The sequence below is a fragment of the Phalacrocorax carbo genome, chromosome 8, assembly GCF_963921805.1.
Source record: "Phalacrocorax carbo chromosome 8, bPhaCar2.1, whole genome shotgun sequence".
NCBI lineage: Eukaryota > Metazoa > Chordata > Aves > Suliformes > Phalacrocoracidae > Phalacrocorax > Phalacrocorax carbo.
Genome location: NC_087520.1, coordinates 16,691,346 through 16,711,781, shown reverse-complemented (window position 1 = coordinate 16,711,781; position 20,436 = coordinate 16,691,346). Strand labels below are relative to the sequence as shown.

Genomic DNA, 20,436 nt, shown 5'->3' with positions numbered 1-20,436 from the left:
ACTTCTGAAATGCTGTGACAGGCAAGATCGTTTAAGCTTGCACATGCATGTGTTGTCGTCAAATGAGGCAATACGACTAAACGGTTAAATAAATGGCTGGAAATGAGGAAGGTCTTTGCCGCAACGGATGCTGGCCTGATCCAGGTTAATCAAAGCAGGAGAAAGAAAGGGGACAATGATGGCTGTCTCAGAGGAAAAACAGAGTCAGAAGCAATTTCTCCTGGGGTGGTATTGGAGCTCAGCCACCTAAAATATTGTTAAGAAATCACCATGGCTTCTGTGACTGTGGTGTTTTTCCATACTACACATGATGTTAAAGACGTGCCTTGTTTGGTGTAAGCTAATTTTTTTTTTCTATTAGAAATTTGTTTAGCCTTTTTCTTTCTTTGATTGTTGCATGCTAGTTTCCAAAGTTCTCTGGTGATCAGAGTAAGGTCAGTGAAATTGGTGAATATAAGGTTACTTTAAAACACTGAGCAGAGGGGTATAAATAATCAAATGTCCTTTTGCAGACAACATGCCAGAAGTACGTATCGTTTGATGTGAGTTGGTGAATATTTGCCATTGGGCTGCAAAGATCACTCAAGACTTGGTGCTGACAGGTAGTGGGTCTCTCGTGTAGTCTCAGTCAGCCAGGTTGACCAGTACTTTGGCAATGGGGCCAAAGAGCAGACCATTTTCAGTCTGTGCCCTCACAGAACTGCAAAGTGAAATGAAGATAACTTTCTTCTTTAATAATTATATACTTCATCACTGCAAGCTAGGAATATTACTGAGCTCCAGACTGCCCTGAAGGCCATTGACAGATGTGGAGAACCGTGATAGAATTTGCCTCAATTATCTGTTACCAGGGTGTTGGTATTAAGTTATAGGTTACTTGGTTACTGGGAAGACGTGAGTCCCTTGAGTGAAGGATGGGAAGTGACTATTTGAAACAAAAAACAGTTATGGGACAGACAGGGCTAAAATTGGACTGCGCCACTTGAAATGAGTATTCCACTGAAATTGCTGGAACTAAGCAGCAGTGCGAGCAAAGAAGAATTAGTGTCATTCTTTCAATAGGGTGGTTATATTATACAAATTGAACTGTCAACATGGAAATAATTGGTTTCTTCTTTCTTTTACAAGAGATACGGATTTAATACCAAAACTGTTGGTTTGTGGTTTTTTTTGTTTACAGGCATCAACTCATCACCATATTCAAGAAATAATGGTACAGTTATTACGCACAGTGAACAGAACTGTTATTACAATGGGACGAGATGATCCCTTGATTGTAAGTAATATTTTAATGTATTTTTAATGCTTTGAAAGTCATTTTATAGTTATCCTGAAAAAATGCAAATATAGTATTTGTGGAGTCCTTGGGTTTTTTTTAGATTTCAAATAAAGGTCTAAAGCTTTACTCTTTTTTCATTTAGCTGTGCCACTGTAGTGTCTTTTGAATTGTAGCTGAATATTGTGATATTTTTGCGTTCTTTAAAAAGACCAAACACTAAATCTAAAGTTAATTGCTGTTTGCAAAAAAAGAAGAATGTTTCATAAACCTGCATAGAGGGCACACTTTAACACATTGGAAGTAGTGTTTCTACTAATCTAAATTGGAAGCGTCTGAGTAAAACTGGGAAAAAAAAAAAGCTTGGTGGATGTTCTGTTTCTCCCAGTTTTTCCACATGCTTTACTTTTTGGTGGGTTAGAGTTGCTACAGGACAGCTGCCATTCCAGGCACTGTTTCTGGAGGGGGAAGATGATGCCCTGTACACACAGGGATAATATCTGGGGATGCGCTGGTGCAGAGCACTCAGCTGAGACTTTTGTGGAGATTCCATGGTTTGAGAGTTACATTCAAGGACAGATGATGCAATTTATTCAGATTTAAGTACATATCTCATGAGTACTTCTCTTGATTTAGACTATTTGTGAAAATGCACGCCAGTTGTGTTCAGCGGGAATTATGGAACTTGCCCTTCAGACTCTGCGCTTAAGAGAAGGTGTATATTAATTGTTGGTCTTTAGAGATTTATAGTATTCTGCAAAACCATGAGCAGCATTTACTTGATTGTTTTAGCCACAAGAGGTACATAATGTGTCCTTTAAAATGCACGTTGTTTCGTTGTTCATTTCTGTTTGAAAAGCAAAATAACTGTTTCAGCTCATTGTTATTCAGAGCATGTGTGCCTCCCTATGATAAGTCTTCTAATAATTGAGTTCTTCAGAGAAGATATTTGCCAATGGTTGCTTCAGACTCCCAGGTGGTAGATCTGCATGTTTCAGAAATCATACCTTTAACTGTTTACCAGAACTCCAGTCTTCTGTGTGTAACCCTCTGGTGTGTATGCATGGTCATAACAGGAAGAGGTTTTGGATGAAGACCCAGTGAACCTTTCAGTTCTGTCAGTGTTTGAAAATGTTTTCTGTACTTGCAAAGAAAGCTTCGTATGAGTGTCATGAATGATGTAATCAATCTATTAAGGAGTAGTTCTGGATACCATAAACAGTAAAGAAGCAAAATGAGACTGTAGTAATCCTGCAAAAAGGATTCTTATCATTAGGAAACATTCTGGAAACATTAGGAAACATTAGGACAGAAGCTGGTTACACTCAATTGAAAGGGCTTGGAAAATCTGTTTCCTTTTCTTCCCCCCCCCCCCCCCCCATCTCCTATAACTTTTTCAGCTCTTTATACCTAAAAAGATCAAATCCAGTGTGAATTTTGAAATGCAGATGTCTGAATGCTAATAATGCTCATAAGCACCTATGCATATGTGTATATTAGGCATTTTAGAGGTTTTTCAAAGCAGAATTCCAATAAATTACAAAGCTTTCTAGAGCTGAGGCAAGATCTCTCAACGAAGTAGTCTTTTGCATGTAGCATGAAGAAATTGTTGTAATGAACAAAATAGCCGTAATGAATAAAATAGTCTTTTGTGTTCAGAAGGAGCTGGGAAAATCAGCTCATTTCATGCTCTGTGTACTACCTCTGGTTCGCTCAGTTAATTGCAAGTTTGTTTTAAAAGTTCTTGAGAGGGCCAAACTTGTGGAAAGCCTGAATGCTTAATCTTTTAAAAATGAAGCAGATAGTCAGGAATTATGGTCTTCTGCAAAATGCTTAGGTGAGCTGATGTTGCTAAAAGTATGGTGAAGTCTGGAAGTACAGGTGGGATGTATGGAATAGCTGCAGTCAGACTATGTAGCTGATGTTATTGGTCTACATTTGTGGTTACTTTTTATATTCTTAAATGTGTTACTATGTTTCTGAATATTGCAAGTAATTTAATTATCTTCTGCTGTGTAATTTTCTAGAATTCGAAAATGGTGTAAAAAACAACACTAATGCTATGTTATGCTAACTAAAAACAATGGTTATAATTTACAAGATCTGTAATTCCTTGCAAGTTTAAATGTCTTGCACGCGATTGAGTACTTGGCTTTATTTACCCGAGATTTTGCTTTCTGGCAGGGATAAGCAGGTTAATTTTCATATTTGGGTGTCCATTTCACGATCTTCTAGTTTGTTGGTGGAGAAGGAGTTAAAAGGATTTGGGGTTACAGTTGCCTTTATCTTCCTTTGCAACAGTGCCAGCTGAATCTAAGGGAAGGTACTGCCTTGTGCTCAGCTGGTAGCAGCATGCTGTGAGCTTTGTTCATGTAATCACTGGAAAGAGTCAGACTGAGGAGGTGTTAGTGATGGAAAAGTAATTTGGCCCTCAGCAACCACTGCAGAGACGACTTGCTTAAATGCCACTCTTGCCTTCGTTCTGACGTGTTGGCAGTTGTAGGCCTTAACAGCGGCTGGGTTATTTTCACTACTTAAAAAAAAAAAAGCCTTGAGTTTGTAGTTGTAGAAGTGCTTCTAACCTTGTAATAGGGACAAGTTTATTGTCTGAAATCAGCTATTCAAGCTTTATCTTGAATACTTTATAGGATTTAGACTTTTAGTTAAAGGGCATCGTGATGCAGTGAAGTCCTACTACAGTAATTACAGAAGTAAAACATGTAGAAACATGTAGAATACAGAAGTACTTGGTTTTTTGTATTGGCTTGGTTAGGTAAACAAAAATACCATAAATCCACCATATGCATTTTAAAGCTTTCCTTTGGTAATCCTGAACTTGATTTTGTTCACAATATCAGTTTAGCATGATCATAACAGTGTAGTTATGCTACAAAGAAAAGTTTTCAGAGAATATTTATATAAGACTGCACAAATAAAGACTTTGCTGAAAAGAAAAGCGTGCTCTGTTAACCAGTTTCTCTAGATAGCATACTTTTGCAAAAAACAATATCCTTTGGGGAAATAACGACCAGAGAAACCATTTTGCAGAGCTGCCATGCTTGGAGAGTACGATATGTTCAAATATACATATGGTCTAGCTATTTTATTCAGTATTTAAATGGAAATCCTTTCTCTACCTAGAAAAGCTGCCGAATGATTCCATGAAAGATGTATTTATTAATTTACCATTAATTTTCCTTTTCCAAAGAGCAATTGTTCACTTCTTTTGTAATCTAAACGTTGTTTGTTATTGACTACTGAAGCCTAAGAAAAATAATTCATTTTATTGCAAAAGGTAACATCACATTTAAAGAACCTGGAAATTTACAAAACATACATTAGGTAATACATTTCATTAGGAAGATGTTTTGTATCTAAGATAGCATAATTACTAGGTATTTTGGCTTTTTCAGAAGAGCTACAGTGCACAAAACCATAAAAAGCCCTACATGAACTGCTGTTACCTGATGGAGAGAAGCCAGAAATCAGTACATTCATACATTCTGAATTTTTAAAGGAAGTTAGGTTGACTCCATAAAACAGTAATTTCAAATACAGTAATTTGGGAATATGCTGTGTTCTGTGCAGTGTTTTACAATTAGCATATTGTAGTTGTCATTTAAACATGTCTTTCAGAGAAGCCTACAGTATTTTGTATGCAAATTCTGTCAAGTAGCTCTAGTTTGGGGCGTTTTTGTGGCTGGTTTGTGGGGGTTTTGTAGGTTTTTTTTTTCCTTAATTTTATTTAAGAGTGTGTTTGTATGTGTTCCTAACATTCATTTCCTACTCTGGGAGCTGCTTTTAGGCATTACTCCATAACTTTCTAAATCAGAGAAATTTTTATAGCCAGTACTATTACCATCTAACAATCTACCAATTTCTGTTGCTTTTCCAATCTTGACAGCATATGACAGCGTAAATTGCATAGTTTGCTATTTTTTTATTTCCTGTATGAATTAATAATTACTAATGAATTACTAAAATATTTTAAAAATATTAAACAAGAGAACAAAAAGCAATGCTTACATATTACATTTCACATAGTTTAGATTCTCTAATTATGTGTTACAAAACCATTAATTTTTAGGTATTTTGTGTTGCTAGGATATACAAATTTCTATGTAAAATCTTTACAAAACATATAGCAGCTAAGCAGTCTTACCCTCTTGCTGTGGCTGATGCATACCATGACTGACACTTCCCACTGTTACCTCTTAATGTAACAAATAGCTTTTTGCTCCAATGTTGTCTTTAAAATTGTATGTAGAAAGCCTGTTCTGTGTGACGTACCATGGAGAGGACTGGGTATAACTTCTTGCATTTAGCAGGTGTGGTTTTATTGTGAAACTATGATGCTTATTCTTTTGGAGGAATCATTTACTTCTGGCATATTTTTATTTTATTTTCAGTTAAATTATTGCATGTTTTTTGTTCATGGTAGTCAGAGCCGCTGCAAGAAGAATGAGGGAATTCTGTCCATATTTCAGCTAAGCTTTTCTTTGGATCTTAAATATTTATTTTAGAACTTGGCTGACTGTTGCTTCTACTGCCGACTCAAAAAAAATCTCCTTTGTTGTACTGAAGTCCTGAAGTCGAGAACCCTTGGAGCAGCCTTTCTGAAGGACAGTGCTTTAGTAGCACTGTAATGTCATATTTTCTTTCAAGGAAGGCAGGTGTCTTGAAGGGGGTGAATTTGAAAACACTGAACAGAGGGTAGGCTGAAAGACAAGTGAATGCTCTTAAATTGCAGCATTGGGAGCAGACAGTCAGCTGGCCTAGGTACCTTAAGTGTTTCCCTACTGCTGTGTGTGCATATGTTAAAAAGAGAATTTCATATCCATGTGTGGATAATCCATACTTTACTGATTGAGAAACAATAGAAAAACAACTGGCTGAGGAATATGGAAAAGAAAGGGTAATTCTGACTACGAGAGTAAGGATTAAAAATTGGCTAAATTCCATCTAAATTCCATCAAGATCAGACATTAAAATCTAAAACCTGTAATAATTTAAATAAGTATATTTCAGTCTTTCAGAAGTATTGATATTTGTTCAGGTCATAAGAAAGACTTAGAGCCTGCCTTACAACGGTCTTTGGTTGGACTTTCTTAAACTAAATAGAGTATTTCTGTTCTTGCATAGTTTTACTGACCCCAGGAATTGATTGGTGCTGTGTGGTGAACCAAAATACTGTGGTTTGTTTAAATTAAATAATCCGGATCCTTTGAAAATATATTGAAGGGATCATATCATTATGCATGCAAAATCAAAATCAGACATCTTAAAATGAGCTTTTTATGCTTATTAACAAAAGGAAATTGTTTTCATATAATAAATTATCAAAAATCAGTTCATTGCAGAAAAAACTTACTGGTTTTGCTAGTGTTAACACCTGTTGGTATTGCTTGTTATTGTACTTTTATCACAGAGGATATTAAACTTAAAATGTTATTTTAATACACAAGAAACATCTACATACTAATAAATCCTTAATTACATCAGTTATAGAGACTAATGCAAAATAAGAATGCTGTTGGCATACTAGCATAAGCAGTACATATATTTGAGTGTAATATAATGACATGTTCTGATGTAATAATTTAATTCTTACTTATACCCACAAATTCTTATTGAAGAGCTTTTCTTCAGGCATCCTCTTTGCTAGTAAAAATTCATATAATATTGTGCCTGTCATTTCGGTACTGACTGAACTTAACATGGAAATGTTTTTTAAAACTGTCAGTCCTTTAGAATTTTAATAAATTAAGCCATGTCACATAGCATACTCTATTCTAAATGAAGACTGCTTTTATCAAAAAACTTAGTTCTTCCAGACGAAATTCTTCTGTGCAAAGTTGTTTTAATGTGTTTTCAAATGTGTAATTAACCCTAAGAATTCAAGGAACACAGAAGTGTACAAAAAGCATACAGACATTTTAAACTAACATTGCACAATTAATACAACATGATTTAGAAAAATAGGATCCAGGGGTTAATCTATTGAATACCCTGGCACCATTTGAACTAATTAACCAGAATAACTTCTAAGAAAAGGTCTGCAGTACATTCCACTAAACATAAAATCATTATTTGGGCTTTACAGTGTGCCCTTTAAACTTGCTTCAGAAAACATTTTCCCCTCTGCCCCCCATATGAAAGGTGACCATGTTTTCATGAGCAAAATAATAGTATCATCAACCCTAAATTAGGTATCATTGGCATACCCCAGGCTAGCTGGTAACTCGGCTATTTTTGAAGGAAAGAAATAGCTGCATTGTCATCTGATAAAATCTTTTCAGCATATATGATTCTTTTTTAATACATAGTACAGATAAGTTCATTAAATATATTCTTTTTAATGATCATTTTTGTATCATATATCAACTTATATCTTAAGGCCAAAAAACTCATCTTGGGATATTTTGGTATGGTGATACAGGTCTTAAATGGACAAATCGGGCAAAGTGGTTTAGCAAGACAGTAGCCAAAGTGGTTACTCCTCTCCCTGCACCAACTGCATAATGACATCTGAGGCATTGTGTCCAGTTTGAGGCTGGTAGATGAAAGACATCAACTTACTGGTGGGAGACCACCGAGATGACTGTGGCCTGCAGCACATAACATGTGAAGAGGGGCAGTGAAAACTGGATTCGTTCGGTCTTTAAGAAGTGAAAGCGTAGGAGAGAGGTCTTATTGTCTGTCTAATTCTTCTTGAAGGTGTATTTAGATAGGGCAAGGTGTAAGGGACACAAGTTAGAACATAGGAAATAAAGATTAGATATTAGGAAAAAATTTGGAACAGCTTTCCCCAAGGGGTTATGGGTTCTTGACTTTGGAGATACTCAAAACTCAAATTCACCTAATTGGACCTTGCTTGAGCTAGGGGGTTAAGACTAGAATTACTGAGATTTCCTCTTGTTTTATGGTTCTATAATTCTTTTCAGAGAAGTCTGTTAAGTGGCTGAAACTTCTAAATGGTTGCTTTTTAAGTTGAACCAATAAAAGTACAGAGTAAAACTTAACCTGAAATTCTTTTTTTGTTGTTAAATATTAGATGATAGCAACAAAAATATTTCAGTGGGGATGTGAAATAATTGTAATTGTCTCCTTTGAGGAGAGAACTGCTTGAACGACATAGATTCCCCTGATGTTGTTCTTGATTATATGGTTTGTTTAAAGATCAATGAAATTCTTTACTTTTAGTCCATGTTGCTTATAAATAGGAAAAGACGACTGTTTGATACCCTTCGTTTTGTCTACCATTGTTTTTTAAACTAGAGATTTAAACTTTGTTATTTCTGGAAAGTTGAAAAAAAAAGTCTTTACAAAGCATATGAAAGTGTCCTTGGAAAAACGAGAAAGCTTCCTTTTGAAAGAAACAATTTCTGCTTGAAAATAGTATCTTCATGCACCTTTATTCAGTGAGATGATTTAAGTAAATTCAATTAATTTGATTTTTCAGATATTCTAATCAGACATTCTTTAGCTTTGTAATTTCATAATAGCACATTTTCAGGTGTGTGCTCTCAAACCTCTTTCTGTTCTACTGTCTTTTGAAATGTAAAAGGATCCATAAGGAAGTCAAATCCACCAGAAGCATTTTCTTTTCACCTTTTTTGTTTTGCGTCTTAACTCCTTTTTCTCGGGAGCTGGATGATCAGAGGATACCTTCTGAGGTGAAGCTGAAGTGGCATTTTCCTCTGCATGATCCAGTGTTTTCAAAATCTGATGAAATCGTCCTTCTTGTTGTCTGAAGTCGTATTCTACACTATGGAAAAATGAGAAGATTTAAGCTAGTCATTGAGAAATTCCCTCTTCAAAAAACATGTGGAAAGGATGCTTACCTCATTAGAATAATTTGGTATTATTCAGTATTAGAGCCTGGTTAAAAGACAAGGCTGTACAGGTTGCTGCTTTGAAAGTAAATTAATCTTTTCTGAGGGAAACTTCTTCCTTTATATAAGAACTCTAGCATTGTGCCCAAAACAGTAGGACAAAATTTAAGGAAGAAAAAATGAAAATGTACTAGGATGACCTCTCAATGCATTTTATTCAATGGTCAGATTTTGATCTGACTCAGTCATATGCTTGGCATGAATTCAAAACTCTCCCATGCTTAACTTTGTTAAATGTAGATGTGTTCTAATAGGAGACCTGCTAGGACCGAAAATACATGAAATTAAGCGAATATGTAAGTCTTTGACATGTTAGTTAACAGGAAAGTAGAATGTAACTAATTTTCTGTATTGAAACCCATAATTGTTGTTGATGTCAAATGAGAGCCAAGATGTGAATTAGGTAAGAGCAGATATGTGCACAGAAAAAAATGTACGGTTCAGAAGAATAGATGTGAACAGTGATTGAGTAGTCTGATGCAACCGGTACAGTTAAACAAAAACAAACAAAAAAATTAAAAAGATACAGTGCTGTATGCTTTTTTTGTTTATTACAACCATCTTTTCTGGGTAGGAGAGTGGGAGTTGTATCAGCTATGCCTGTTGTGTAGGTTTTAGCAGGCAGAGGGGAGAGCACAAAGTAGCTGGTTTTATTTTCCATAATGCAAGCTCTATGGGAGGAAAAAAGGCATCATCAGAAGGTTGTTGGGATGTCACATTAAGGCCCTGAACCTGATTTGGGCACTGAGTAGAAGAAATCGTAAAATCAGTAAATATGCATTTCTTAAAACACTCTTAATTGTGAGTAATTGCATGTATATGGAAATCCCTAAACATTGTTAAATAACATGTTAAAAGTAAATAGAAGCTTGTTTCCCTTATAATTAGTATGTTTTGGATTTTTTTAATGAAATAAAATAATTCAGCTGGCAAAAAAAAAAAAGCAGTAGGATTATTCTAATTTAGAAGAACTGGAGAGGGATCTCTGGACAGGGAGCAATTAATAATAAATGTAAAAGAAGTAGAAGAAACTGATATAACCAAGAAATTTGATCAGTGTGTCTTCAATTTTCCTGGCTTATTGCTAGAACTGCTACTTAATGCTTTTCAGTAGTCACAGATCATGAGGGCTAGAGAATGAAATGATTGGTTTATAGCATGCGTAAGGATAGCATCTGCTCATGTTCCTTTTTTCTTCCCTCCTTCAAAGTTTCTAATTCAATGTTGGAGAGATCATCTCTAGAGGCAGGAGGTCAAGTCAGTCTTCATTTAATACTGCCCCTTATATGCTGAGATGACTGGTTTTGATTGCTACTTACATTTGTTTATTATAATACAAACATTTGTCTTACAGGCTCTAGATTGAGAGTCCCAAGTCATCTCACATAACCCTGCTGAATAATTAATAAGGCTGAACTTACGGCTGCTATATACCTGGTTGCTGTTAGACTAACAAACTCTTCCAATCAGTGTAATCCACACTTGGATTGATACAAGATTAGTATATTGTTTGACTCAGGCCTGCTTAAAATGTGCATGTTGGTTCAGCAACAGTAACCCAACATTCTGCTTGTACAGTATTTGAATCACTGATGAGTTAGGTTCTTTAAAGACAGAAAAACGGGAAGCACTTGATTCTGTAATTCATGAGAACAGTGATGCTACATTAGTGGAAAGAATACCTGCATGGATCTTGTAGGCTACACAGAACACAGGAGTTGCATGGGTTTGTCTTGAGCAAAAACTGGTAACAATCACTTCCTTCAGAATATTGTCTAACGAATATGTTACAATGTTCAAATATACTCGGAATGCTTTTTTCACAACCAAGTCTTGTGGAACATCTCTGTAAGGTGAAAACTATTAGGTTTCCTTGCTCTTTTAAAGCTAGAAATTCTTTAGAACTGTGTTCTCTTGTATGTATTCTACTAATCATTGCACTGTAAGCCTCCAGGCACTGTCACCATTATAAACTACCCAGTAAATCAAAAAGCTACTTCAGTGTTTTGTTACTTCCTCCATTCTTTCCTTCAGATACTTGCACTTGTTGCTCAGGATCTTTCCTGTATTGACACTGTGTAAACTACAAATGCAGGGAAAGCTTCATAGTTTATTCTTCTAAAGAGGGAAGGCATCCTGTGGTAGAGAGTAATTTGTATGTGACCTCTGTTCCTCTATGAGTAGTGTTCCTCTATAACAAAAATGCAGAGGGATTGTTTGTTCAGAGACAATGACCAAGTAAAGGAAATCTGTTTTGTCCTGGATCTTCCTTTTTATACAGACTCAGTCTATGTTCTTGGGTAAGTTGTGTAACTTCCTGGAGCATCCAGTGAACTGTGGGGAAGGCTAATAACTTTGTCTCAGAGGAGTTGTGGTGTTTAATTTATGATAAGTCATGTACTTTGAGAGTTCATTACCAGAGGTTTAGGACATCAGTACTCAACTGAGTTGTATGTTGAACAGTAAGTTCCAATGCTGTGTCCAACGCTGACTTTGCCTAACAAGCTTATTAAGCTGTTTATTAAATATAGCCCATGCAGAAAATGCAGTGTGAAAAACACTTCCACATGGATATAGTCTATTCATTATATCCGTTAAAAAATTTGAAGTCATGGTGCTTACAAACTGGCGAGGCTAATTGTCTGCCATATTCTTTGAAATAAAGGAAGAGTTTTCCAACCTAAAAAAGTAGTTCTCTTACCCTTTATTTTTGTAAATGTAAACATGCGTAAATATCAAAAACCTCTGGATACTAATACATATGATATCTTTGAAGGGATAAAAAGTTTCTAGATGTTTCAAATCAACTTCTTAATTTTGCAGCGTGATGTCTAACTTCAACGTGCAGTCTTCACAATAGGTGACTGGCAAGTTCATTTTCCACTGAGGGTTTTTAAAAAAGTAAACTTTAAAATGGTACAGCATATCAGAAATGTGCTACATATGGCAAGGAAAACGAGCATGTGATTTAAGTAATTAGCTCATTAGCTGCAAAGTCCTTTAAGTGAAGTGTCCCTCATGAAGAAGGAATGCAAAAAGGCAGGATAAAACTAGCAGTATTATAATTTCTCCACTACCTTTGGTTTGAATAGATATTCTCTACCTCTCTACCTCTCCAAATGAGGCCTAAGATACAAGGTTTAAGGATGCATTCATCTTCTACAATCTCTTCAGTCTGCAGTGTATGGCAGTACTGGAAAAGGATCTAAAACGGCAAAGCGTGAGCTCCAGCGCTGATTATGCTGCATTTGTGCAATATGTGAATCTTATAGAATCAAATAACTGAAGATGTGTGTTTTCTGCCCTGTAAAATCCCTTGGTGAGTGGACAAGCTACATGTGCAGTATCTGCTAGCTTTTTAGTTAGTGGCTGGCAAGCCAAAGACTCGTTCGGTTTGTTTGTATAGACATAGCATTTGAAACATGTACAGCTTCTGGAACACAGTACTACAAAGTTTTCTGATCCTAAGAGTTTAACATAAACTGCAGTTTAAATTTGGAGTAACTTATACTCAAATTGCACTGTCTCAAAATAATAAGAAATAAACATTTATTGAAGTGAGAACTGTGGGAGTTTTGGTTTTGTTTTGCACACAAACATGAACTGTAGCTGTAGCTTACTGGCATTTGGAGAATTTAATGTTTTTCTTTTCCAAGATCTAAATTTATTACAGAAATCCTAGCTTTAAAAATGTAACACACAAAGGGAATATCATAATCAGAAATGGCATCGAAGGTTTTCAAAGCATGCTACTAATAGTACTCTGAAACATTAGTTGGGAATCTCTATGTGAATTCTCACAAGTACAGTACCTCTTTCAGATACCACCAATATGAATTATTTTCTACTTGGGAAAACAGACCACCCCACACATACAACTTGGTCTTCTGTAATAACTGGATTAATAATAATTGAGACCTTTTATAGCAGTGAGCAAAGCATGGTATTTGTGACAGATATACAGACTATGCAAAATTATGTACCTGTAAATGATACATGCGGTGTTCTGACAGGTGCTGCAGTTGTTGAGGTCTTGACCAGTGTGGTAGAAGTTACGCCTGTAATAGACAGTAGTTCATGTAATGTGTATTTATAGATACATTAACAGATCTCTGAATCTTTCATGAGTAAAAGTAATTCTGTTCACCACTTCTATTATCCTTACTAAAAATTATAGTGTCAAATTCTAAATTAGAAGGTTGCTTTAAAAAAACCTATATCCTGTCTTGATCTATGGTTTGTCTTGCATCTTTCCCACCTCATGCTATTAAGATTCTGGTTACTGGTTCTTGCATAAAATCTTGGTAGGAAAACACTTAGACATGCAACTGCTTCTTATAAACACACTTTAAAGTTTTCGAATATCCATGCTTTTGGTGAATCAGTCTGATCTCTACCCTTATGCTTCCCATTCTTTCCTCTTTTCATGTTTCCTCACTTGAGTATAAAAAACTCAGATTTTTACTGCTGAAGATATACAAATTTTGAATGTTGAGAAAACAAGAAAAGTGACTTTCATACTTAACACCAACTGGAGTTGAATTATTTTTATGATGGAGAGATCTGCATCAGAAACAGTTTGAGGTTGGTGGCTCATTATGTCTGAAGGATGCATAGACTTATATTTAATGAGTTTTATTTGAATTAGGTGACTTCAGTTGGTACCAAAATAATTTTCTCATTGCTTTTGTAATTAAAGTGGAGGTTCTTCACATTTGTTGTGCTACCTCCACAAGAACTTGGAATGTTCAGTTTTACTGCTAGATGATTCTAGCAAGATGGATTGAAGCTTATCATTGAAGCTCAGTGTGAAACTTAAAGATATTTGGCAAAACTTTTGTTTTCTACCACGTGGTAATGGAACAGAAATGGACTATAAATATTGCTGTATAATCTGTGCTTCACTGCAAGTTATTCTTAATGGTCAGATTTGCAAACGTAAAAGAAACTTGCCCGCTCTGTGTTACATAACTACATGCAAGGAAGAAGGAGCGGGTATGTTTTTTCTGTAACTTCCTAAAGAACCACAGTCAGGTGGTAATTGTATGAAATCTACTACAGACAAGTGATAGCTGAAGCTTGACACATACTTGGATTTTTCCTGCCCACCCCCCCGGATCTTGCTTCTAAAGCGAACTTTTGGGGTTTGGTGTTTTATAAACATATTTGCGTTTTTGTTATCAGTACGTCTAGGTGGATTTTGTCTGTTGTATCTAGGCTGTTACAAAGTTGGTGCTAGAAAATCATATGGACTTTTCAGATAGAGAAAAATGACTGAGAATAACCTTCTGAGAGAGATTAGTTGGAGATTAATTGCATGGGGAAAAAAGTTATGTAGAATAAAAACTTATGTGGGCGCAGTGGAAACTAATGGAAGTATTTTCATGCTAACAGCCAGATGGGCATTACTGGTTAATGTTTCCAGATATAAAAGGTAATCTGTACAGAGTAAAATTATATGTTAACTGGGTTTATGTTATTTTAATTTTCTAAAGGCATATAAATTTGTATTTGGAGTGTGAGTTGGAGAGTTATTCGTCAGAAATGCAAGAAGGTAATTTCAATTCCCAGGTAGAATACTTTGAGAATTGAAGAATTCTTCAAAAGGGATTTATTTTTCTTCAGCAGTTTTAAGAAAATTGGGTCGTATAAAATCATGGCTTCAGTTAGTTATATCCTGACAGTTTTTGCACAGCCACACAAACTTTTTCTGTCCACGTGACGAGTGCAAAGACCTGGTGCTGAGTCAGGTGAGCAAGTCAGTGTCATGTTCTGTGCTATTTCTGTGCATTTTAACCTGCACAAAAATCTCAGTGGAGCCACCTTTTTTTGGTGTTTGCAGAGTTTGTGGAAATGTGGAACGTTATCAGATTTATTCCTTAATTGTAGTCAGTAAATACTATTGATTCACATGATCTGATTTTAAAATTAAGAATGCAGTTTTATGCACAAACCAGTTGTGCATAAATGACTATTCTAGATGCCCGAGCCTGCTGTGCTAAGTATAAAAGTAAATGTATGGTAACATAGGCTTCATGTTGATTTATCTTTAAAAAAGAAAGTAAAATGGAACCTTTATTCTCTTGATACTTTGAAAGAACTATTTGTGGGTTTTTCAAGGACAAAAATTATTTGATGGATATACTACATTGTCATAAAACAGAACTTTAAAATGTATCCTAGCTGCATTTTCTTTAAGTAGGAGCTGGTGTAACAGGTTTGGAAGACATTATCAGGATATTCTAAAACCTGTTTTGGGCATAGAAATATTTAAAATTCTATTTTATCTTTGGTCCTACAATCTTTAGTCATTAGTTGCATTTATAGTAGTATTATTATTTCTAATGCATAAATGAGTTGCATAATTAAGTTACATAAATAATGCTTGCAGTCTTGGCTAATAGTCACTATGAAAGCATACTAAAAATAAATGCAGGTCATATATTCTCTTGATAATTCAGAAAGCAGTTGTTCTAAAATCTGAGATTCCGAAGTTAGTTCTTGCTAACAGTCTTCACGTGCTCTATGTTCATAGTTTTAATCCCTTTCAAGCATGTACCTCCACTTCCTGTGAAATCTTCCTGACATACTGAAACTCTTGAAGTTTACCTAGCGTTGTGCCTTTTTCCTATTCTTAAGGTATTCCCTTTAAGCAGCTGTGGTGTTTGTGATGTCATGAAATATAACTAGTAATGTGGTCCCCAGATGTCTGCAGATGCTATACTTTAGCTACTCGTACTTTTGCTTGCTTATGAAGGCAGTAATAATTCACCGAACAGAAGCATGCTTTTGCTGATACAAACTGTTTCAGCAATAGGACTGCTTTGGCACTAAATGTATATCTGACCTAGCTAGTAAGCGGTAGTTACCTTGCCATAGGTTTCTATTATACAACATTAGCACATTAGACTGTGGGTTCTGTTGTTCTGCTGCATCCAGATTTGAGCTAGATGGAGACTGCCAACTCTCTGGTGTCAGTGGCTTTGTATCTGACACCATAAATCTAAATAAAAATGGGAGTTAATAAACTATATTTCACACTGCGTTTAGTAAAGGCAGAGTCAGCTAAAACCAAACTATAAAGAGACTTCCTTCTCTGCCAAGGCCCAAATACCAGAAAAAGGGCATAAGGTACCATTTTTGCAAACTCATCTTTAAATATCGCAGGAAAGATTTTTTTTCAGTAGCAAAGGTTAAAAGAATGCTAACATCTACTTTATGCTTCTGATGAATTACTAATATTAAAATGCACCGTACCCTTCACTGAGGGCTCTGGATTTTTCCAGGTCTTGGATTACATTCAAAAGGACTTTAATCTTCTCCTGGTTCAACTGCAAGGATTCCTCTACAGACTGCAGCCTGCCTTGTAGGGCACAGACTTCGCCATGTGCCAAGTGAATTTGATTTATTTCACTAATCTCTTTGTCAGTTTGTGGTTTTATTTCATTCATTGGCAGATAAGACTTTATGTGAAATCCTTCTAAACAGCTGTTACACTGGGAAACATCTGACTGGGTAGAATTTTTCTCAATTTCAGCATTACATGACAGAACAGATTTTGACGCATTACTGCTGGTCAGTGACATTGTTGTGTGATCATCATTTGTTAATGTCACACAGCTGGAATCTGTTTTGTGCTTTCCTGCCTGTTGATAGTCTCTGAGGAAACAAGATGAGCTGTGATTTGATGGAGGTGATAATGGAGTAGTTTTCTTACTGCTTGCATCTTTGCTGGCTACAAGCAACTCAGAATCACTTTTTTCTGCTTCACAAGGGTCAGAATGAGGACTACATTCACTGCAGTTGGTAGAACTGCTTAGGTATGCTTTTTCAGAATTAGATGGCAGCGTGCTGTTTTCATTATTTTCATTGCTATTTATGACAGTAGAAGAATGCAGTGAATTACTTAAATTTGTGGTTACATCTGGTGCATCCATGGAAACATTGCTGTCTTGTGGAAAACTCACATGTATGTATTCAGGCACCTGTGTAGATACGGTTGTCTTCTCTGATACTGAGAAATCTTCTGAGTGGATAGGTCCATTGCTTTGTGCTTTTGACAGACTTTGACTTAACTGACCATCCACCTCACTATTCCTAAATCCATCTTCCAAATGATTAGTTATTCTTAAGTAGCAGAGATCTGAAGACATAATGTCTTGTTCAGAAAGATTGCCGTTTACTTGGGTAGAATTTGCAGGCTCAGTTGACATTTCTGTTAATGATTTGCTTACTGTCAGCTTTTTCTTTTTAAAAACCGGGAGGTGTTTCCTGAGGCTAGGAGATGTTTGTATGGCAATATTCCGAAGCCCCTTCTGAGCCCTTGGAAAAGATGGAGGTTGATGTAGCAAAAAACTGTGATCACTAAATATTTCTGGTTTTCCAGTCATGAATGCTATATCTTGGGCAGGACTGGTATCCAGTTCTGTCTTTGTGTTCACACCATCATCCTTGAATCGAACTTGCTGAGATTTGGTCCTGCGGTGGTGTGGCTGTCTCGTAAAATCAGCTGAATCCAGACTGTTCCTTTTCAGTAGCACTGGGCGCATTTTCATGTTTTGCTGGGCCATTGAATCGCAATTTAAAGTCTGTAAGTAACGTGTTTCTTTGCGACCCATTTCATTTGTCATTTGTCCTGTATATTAAGATTGTTCCTAAGATGCAAATGAATAGCTTACTCCTGAATAAGCTAAGCTTTTCATATTTCTTGTTGTTATTATGTATACTTTTAACTGACATGCTCTTTTTAGGGATGCTCTTTCAAATTTAAATGCTGATTAGACCAAATGCTGAGATAAGGAAATTAAATATGAAATTTAAGGGAAGATTTCTTGTAGCTAGGGAATGCAGAAATCTTTGTGTTCTGAAGCTAACATGATATTTGCAACAGGCCATTAGGCTTACAGATAACTAATTTAAAGGTAAGGTTTAGTCTGTGGCTTTCCTGATGGCTCTTATTTGACAATCAGCTTGCTGTTAGTGATCCGGCTTTTTTTTATGGTGGACCAGTCACATACGTTTTATTTGCATGTTGTCTAAACAAGCGGAATAACTTTTGGGGGCATTTTCATTTCTGATGCATAGTTTTACTGTTGGAATATATCCATTAATACCAAACTGAATTGGTTTCTTTACAGAGAATTTTTCCTCTTCAGCCATCTTTTTAATGTTGCAAATGAAACTAATCTTCTCAAACAGGCAAAATGTAACCACTTCTGACCAGGCAAAAAGACAGCATCCAGTGGGTTTCAGTGAGGGAAGTTATCGATGTGTAGTTGTTTCTTCAGTTCATGCAGATATAAGGCCAATCATATCCAAGGGACTGTTGGATCTGGGGAAGTTCTGTAAATACTTTGGCATCAGAAGAGTGGTCCAGACTGAATAAACAGCAAATGCAGAACTGCAGGAAATGCTTCCTGAAAGTAAAAAGACAACAGTTTTAGATAAACAAACTGCCAAACACTGTCATTTTATTCTGCTGTCTCCTAACAACTTTTAATCTCCAGGGGTTTTGTAACTCTGGCAGTGAGACACATGTAGAAACAGAAAAATGTTTTATAATTTTGAAGTGCTTCGAGTTTTCTCCATATGAAATACAAAACACAAAAAATGGATATAAAATATGCAAGGTAGTAGTTTTCTCCTTGTGATCAGTAGCCATGTGCAGGCCTGAATCTGGTCCCAAATATAGATCTTAAAATTTAAATCTTCAGATTTGAAGATGGCTATTTAAATCTTGTTATGGATGAAATACCAAAGAACTGAACAATACAAATGTGAGTTCTTAATTTGGAGGCAAGTTGAGGTTCAAACAAAACTCAGATTTTTTTATTTTTTTTTTTTTAAGAGTTGCTAACTCTAGACTAGAGTTGCTGACTCATGAGTTGACAACTCTTGGCCAATGAAATATAAATTTCTTTTTTATTGTGGTTAATACAAATGGAACCTGTTCTGGGGAGATGAAATCTATTTCCCATGCAGTATCAACTATTCCGGAATCAAGACTGAAATTGGCTGCACATATGTGTAAAGTGTTCTACTCAGTTTGCATGCAGGAGGCTGGCCTGTAAAGCTGTGGTTTCTCACGTTTGTCCAGAGCTCATCATGAAAAAAACATATTTAAACATTCTGAGTGACTGCTAAAACTTTTTCTGAAAAACAGTTAGGACTATAGTACAGTTATAACAACCATGTATTGCAGTAGGAAGACTGGAGAAAAGTAAGAGAGCATATTGTATTATTGAGCCAGCTGTTATCAAAATTGTACGTGTGAGTATTTTAGTCTTTTTCAAGTGTAATATAACCACTCATCTTTTTAGTACCCCCCCCAAAAAAAACTTCCACGTATTTGTCCCAGCTGCCTCTTCAGTTATGAGAATGTTTGCCACAGAGACGTTTTATTCATCAGTTAAGGTGTAACGAGCATTGACCACTTTCAAGTTCTCTATATTTATTCTGTAAAAAGGGTATTATTAGTGAAATTTGGAGTGCTCATGAATTGTCACTCCAAATGCAAATTATGGGTGCATGCCCTGCATTTAGTACCAGGATGGGCCATTTGTAAATTTGTGCTCTAGTGTACGCATGGACGATTCCTTTAAGCTAGGCAGTCTCACCCAGGCTGTTTAATGGTACTGATCGAAGGGTTGTGCAGTGTATTGTTTCCTCTTTCCTAGAATATGAACCAGTGTGCTATGATGTGTTGGCCAGTAGCACGGCAGGGTATGGGAAAGACTTGTAACAATGCATTGGTAATGAACATGTGATGTACTAGAGCTGCAGTAAGAAAATACAAAGACAGTAAAAGTGAAAGCTAAGTCTTGGTCTTCATCTGTGTGAGTAGACAGCTTCACCTTTGACTAGCAATCACACAGGCCAAGACTAATCTTGTTGCTTCAATATTTTTATGTCAAAGTATAAGCTACTTTGGTAGAATTTTATTAGCAAGCTTTCTGTTACAAATTTAGATTGGTATGGCTTCCTGAGATAGGACGTGTGGGTGAGTGTATGCCATATGTAGTTTGTTGAAATGGTGTACATTTAACCTCTATGCATTTTAGCCAGGAGTTCTTGCTCCAGGTTTCTACAGTGCTAAAGACGGTTTTGCTGTTTCTTACCCAAATAATCTGTAATCTTATCCAAATAATCCTCACAAATATGAATTCTCCTACCCAAAACATTCCAGGATAGTTTGAGCCAAAATTCAGTATATGCAATTAATAGTGCTGGACTAGCAGCAGATTTTAAGTCCTGACTTTCAAAACT

The 20,436-nt window shown here is 36.0% G+C and overlaps 2 protein-coding genes across 2 annotated transcripts in view; one reads left to right on the top strand and one right to left on the bottom strand.

Moving 5' to 3' along the window:
- Positions 1 to 20,436, top strand: part of DOCK2 (dedicator of cytokinesis 2) — a 210,806-nt gene that overhangs the window by 83,565 nt on the left and 106,805 nt on the right. The window contains exon 27 of the mRNA XM_064458922.1: positions 1,181 to 1,276. Coding sequence (XP_064314992.1) covers positions 1,181 to 1,276 — 96 coding nt within the window. The remainder of the gene's footprint in view (positions 1 to 1,180; positions 1,277 to 20,436) is intronic.
- On the bottom strand, positions 7,014 to 18,576 carry INSYN2B (inhibitory synaptic factor family member 2B). Its single transcript, XM_064458921.1, has 3 exons — positions 16,429 to 18,576; positions 13,155 to 13,229; positions 7,014 to 9,044 (listed from the first exon to the last, which is right to left on the bottom strand). Exons 1-3 carry the CDS (start codon positions 17,799 to 17,801, stop codon positions 8,858 to 8,860), a joined length of 1,635 nt encoding a protein of 544 aa, XP_064314991.1. The 5' UTR covers positions 17,802 to 18,576; the 3' UTR covers positions 7,014 to 8,857.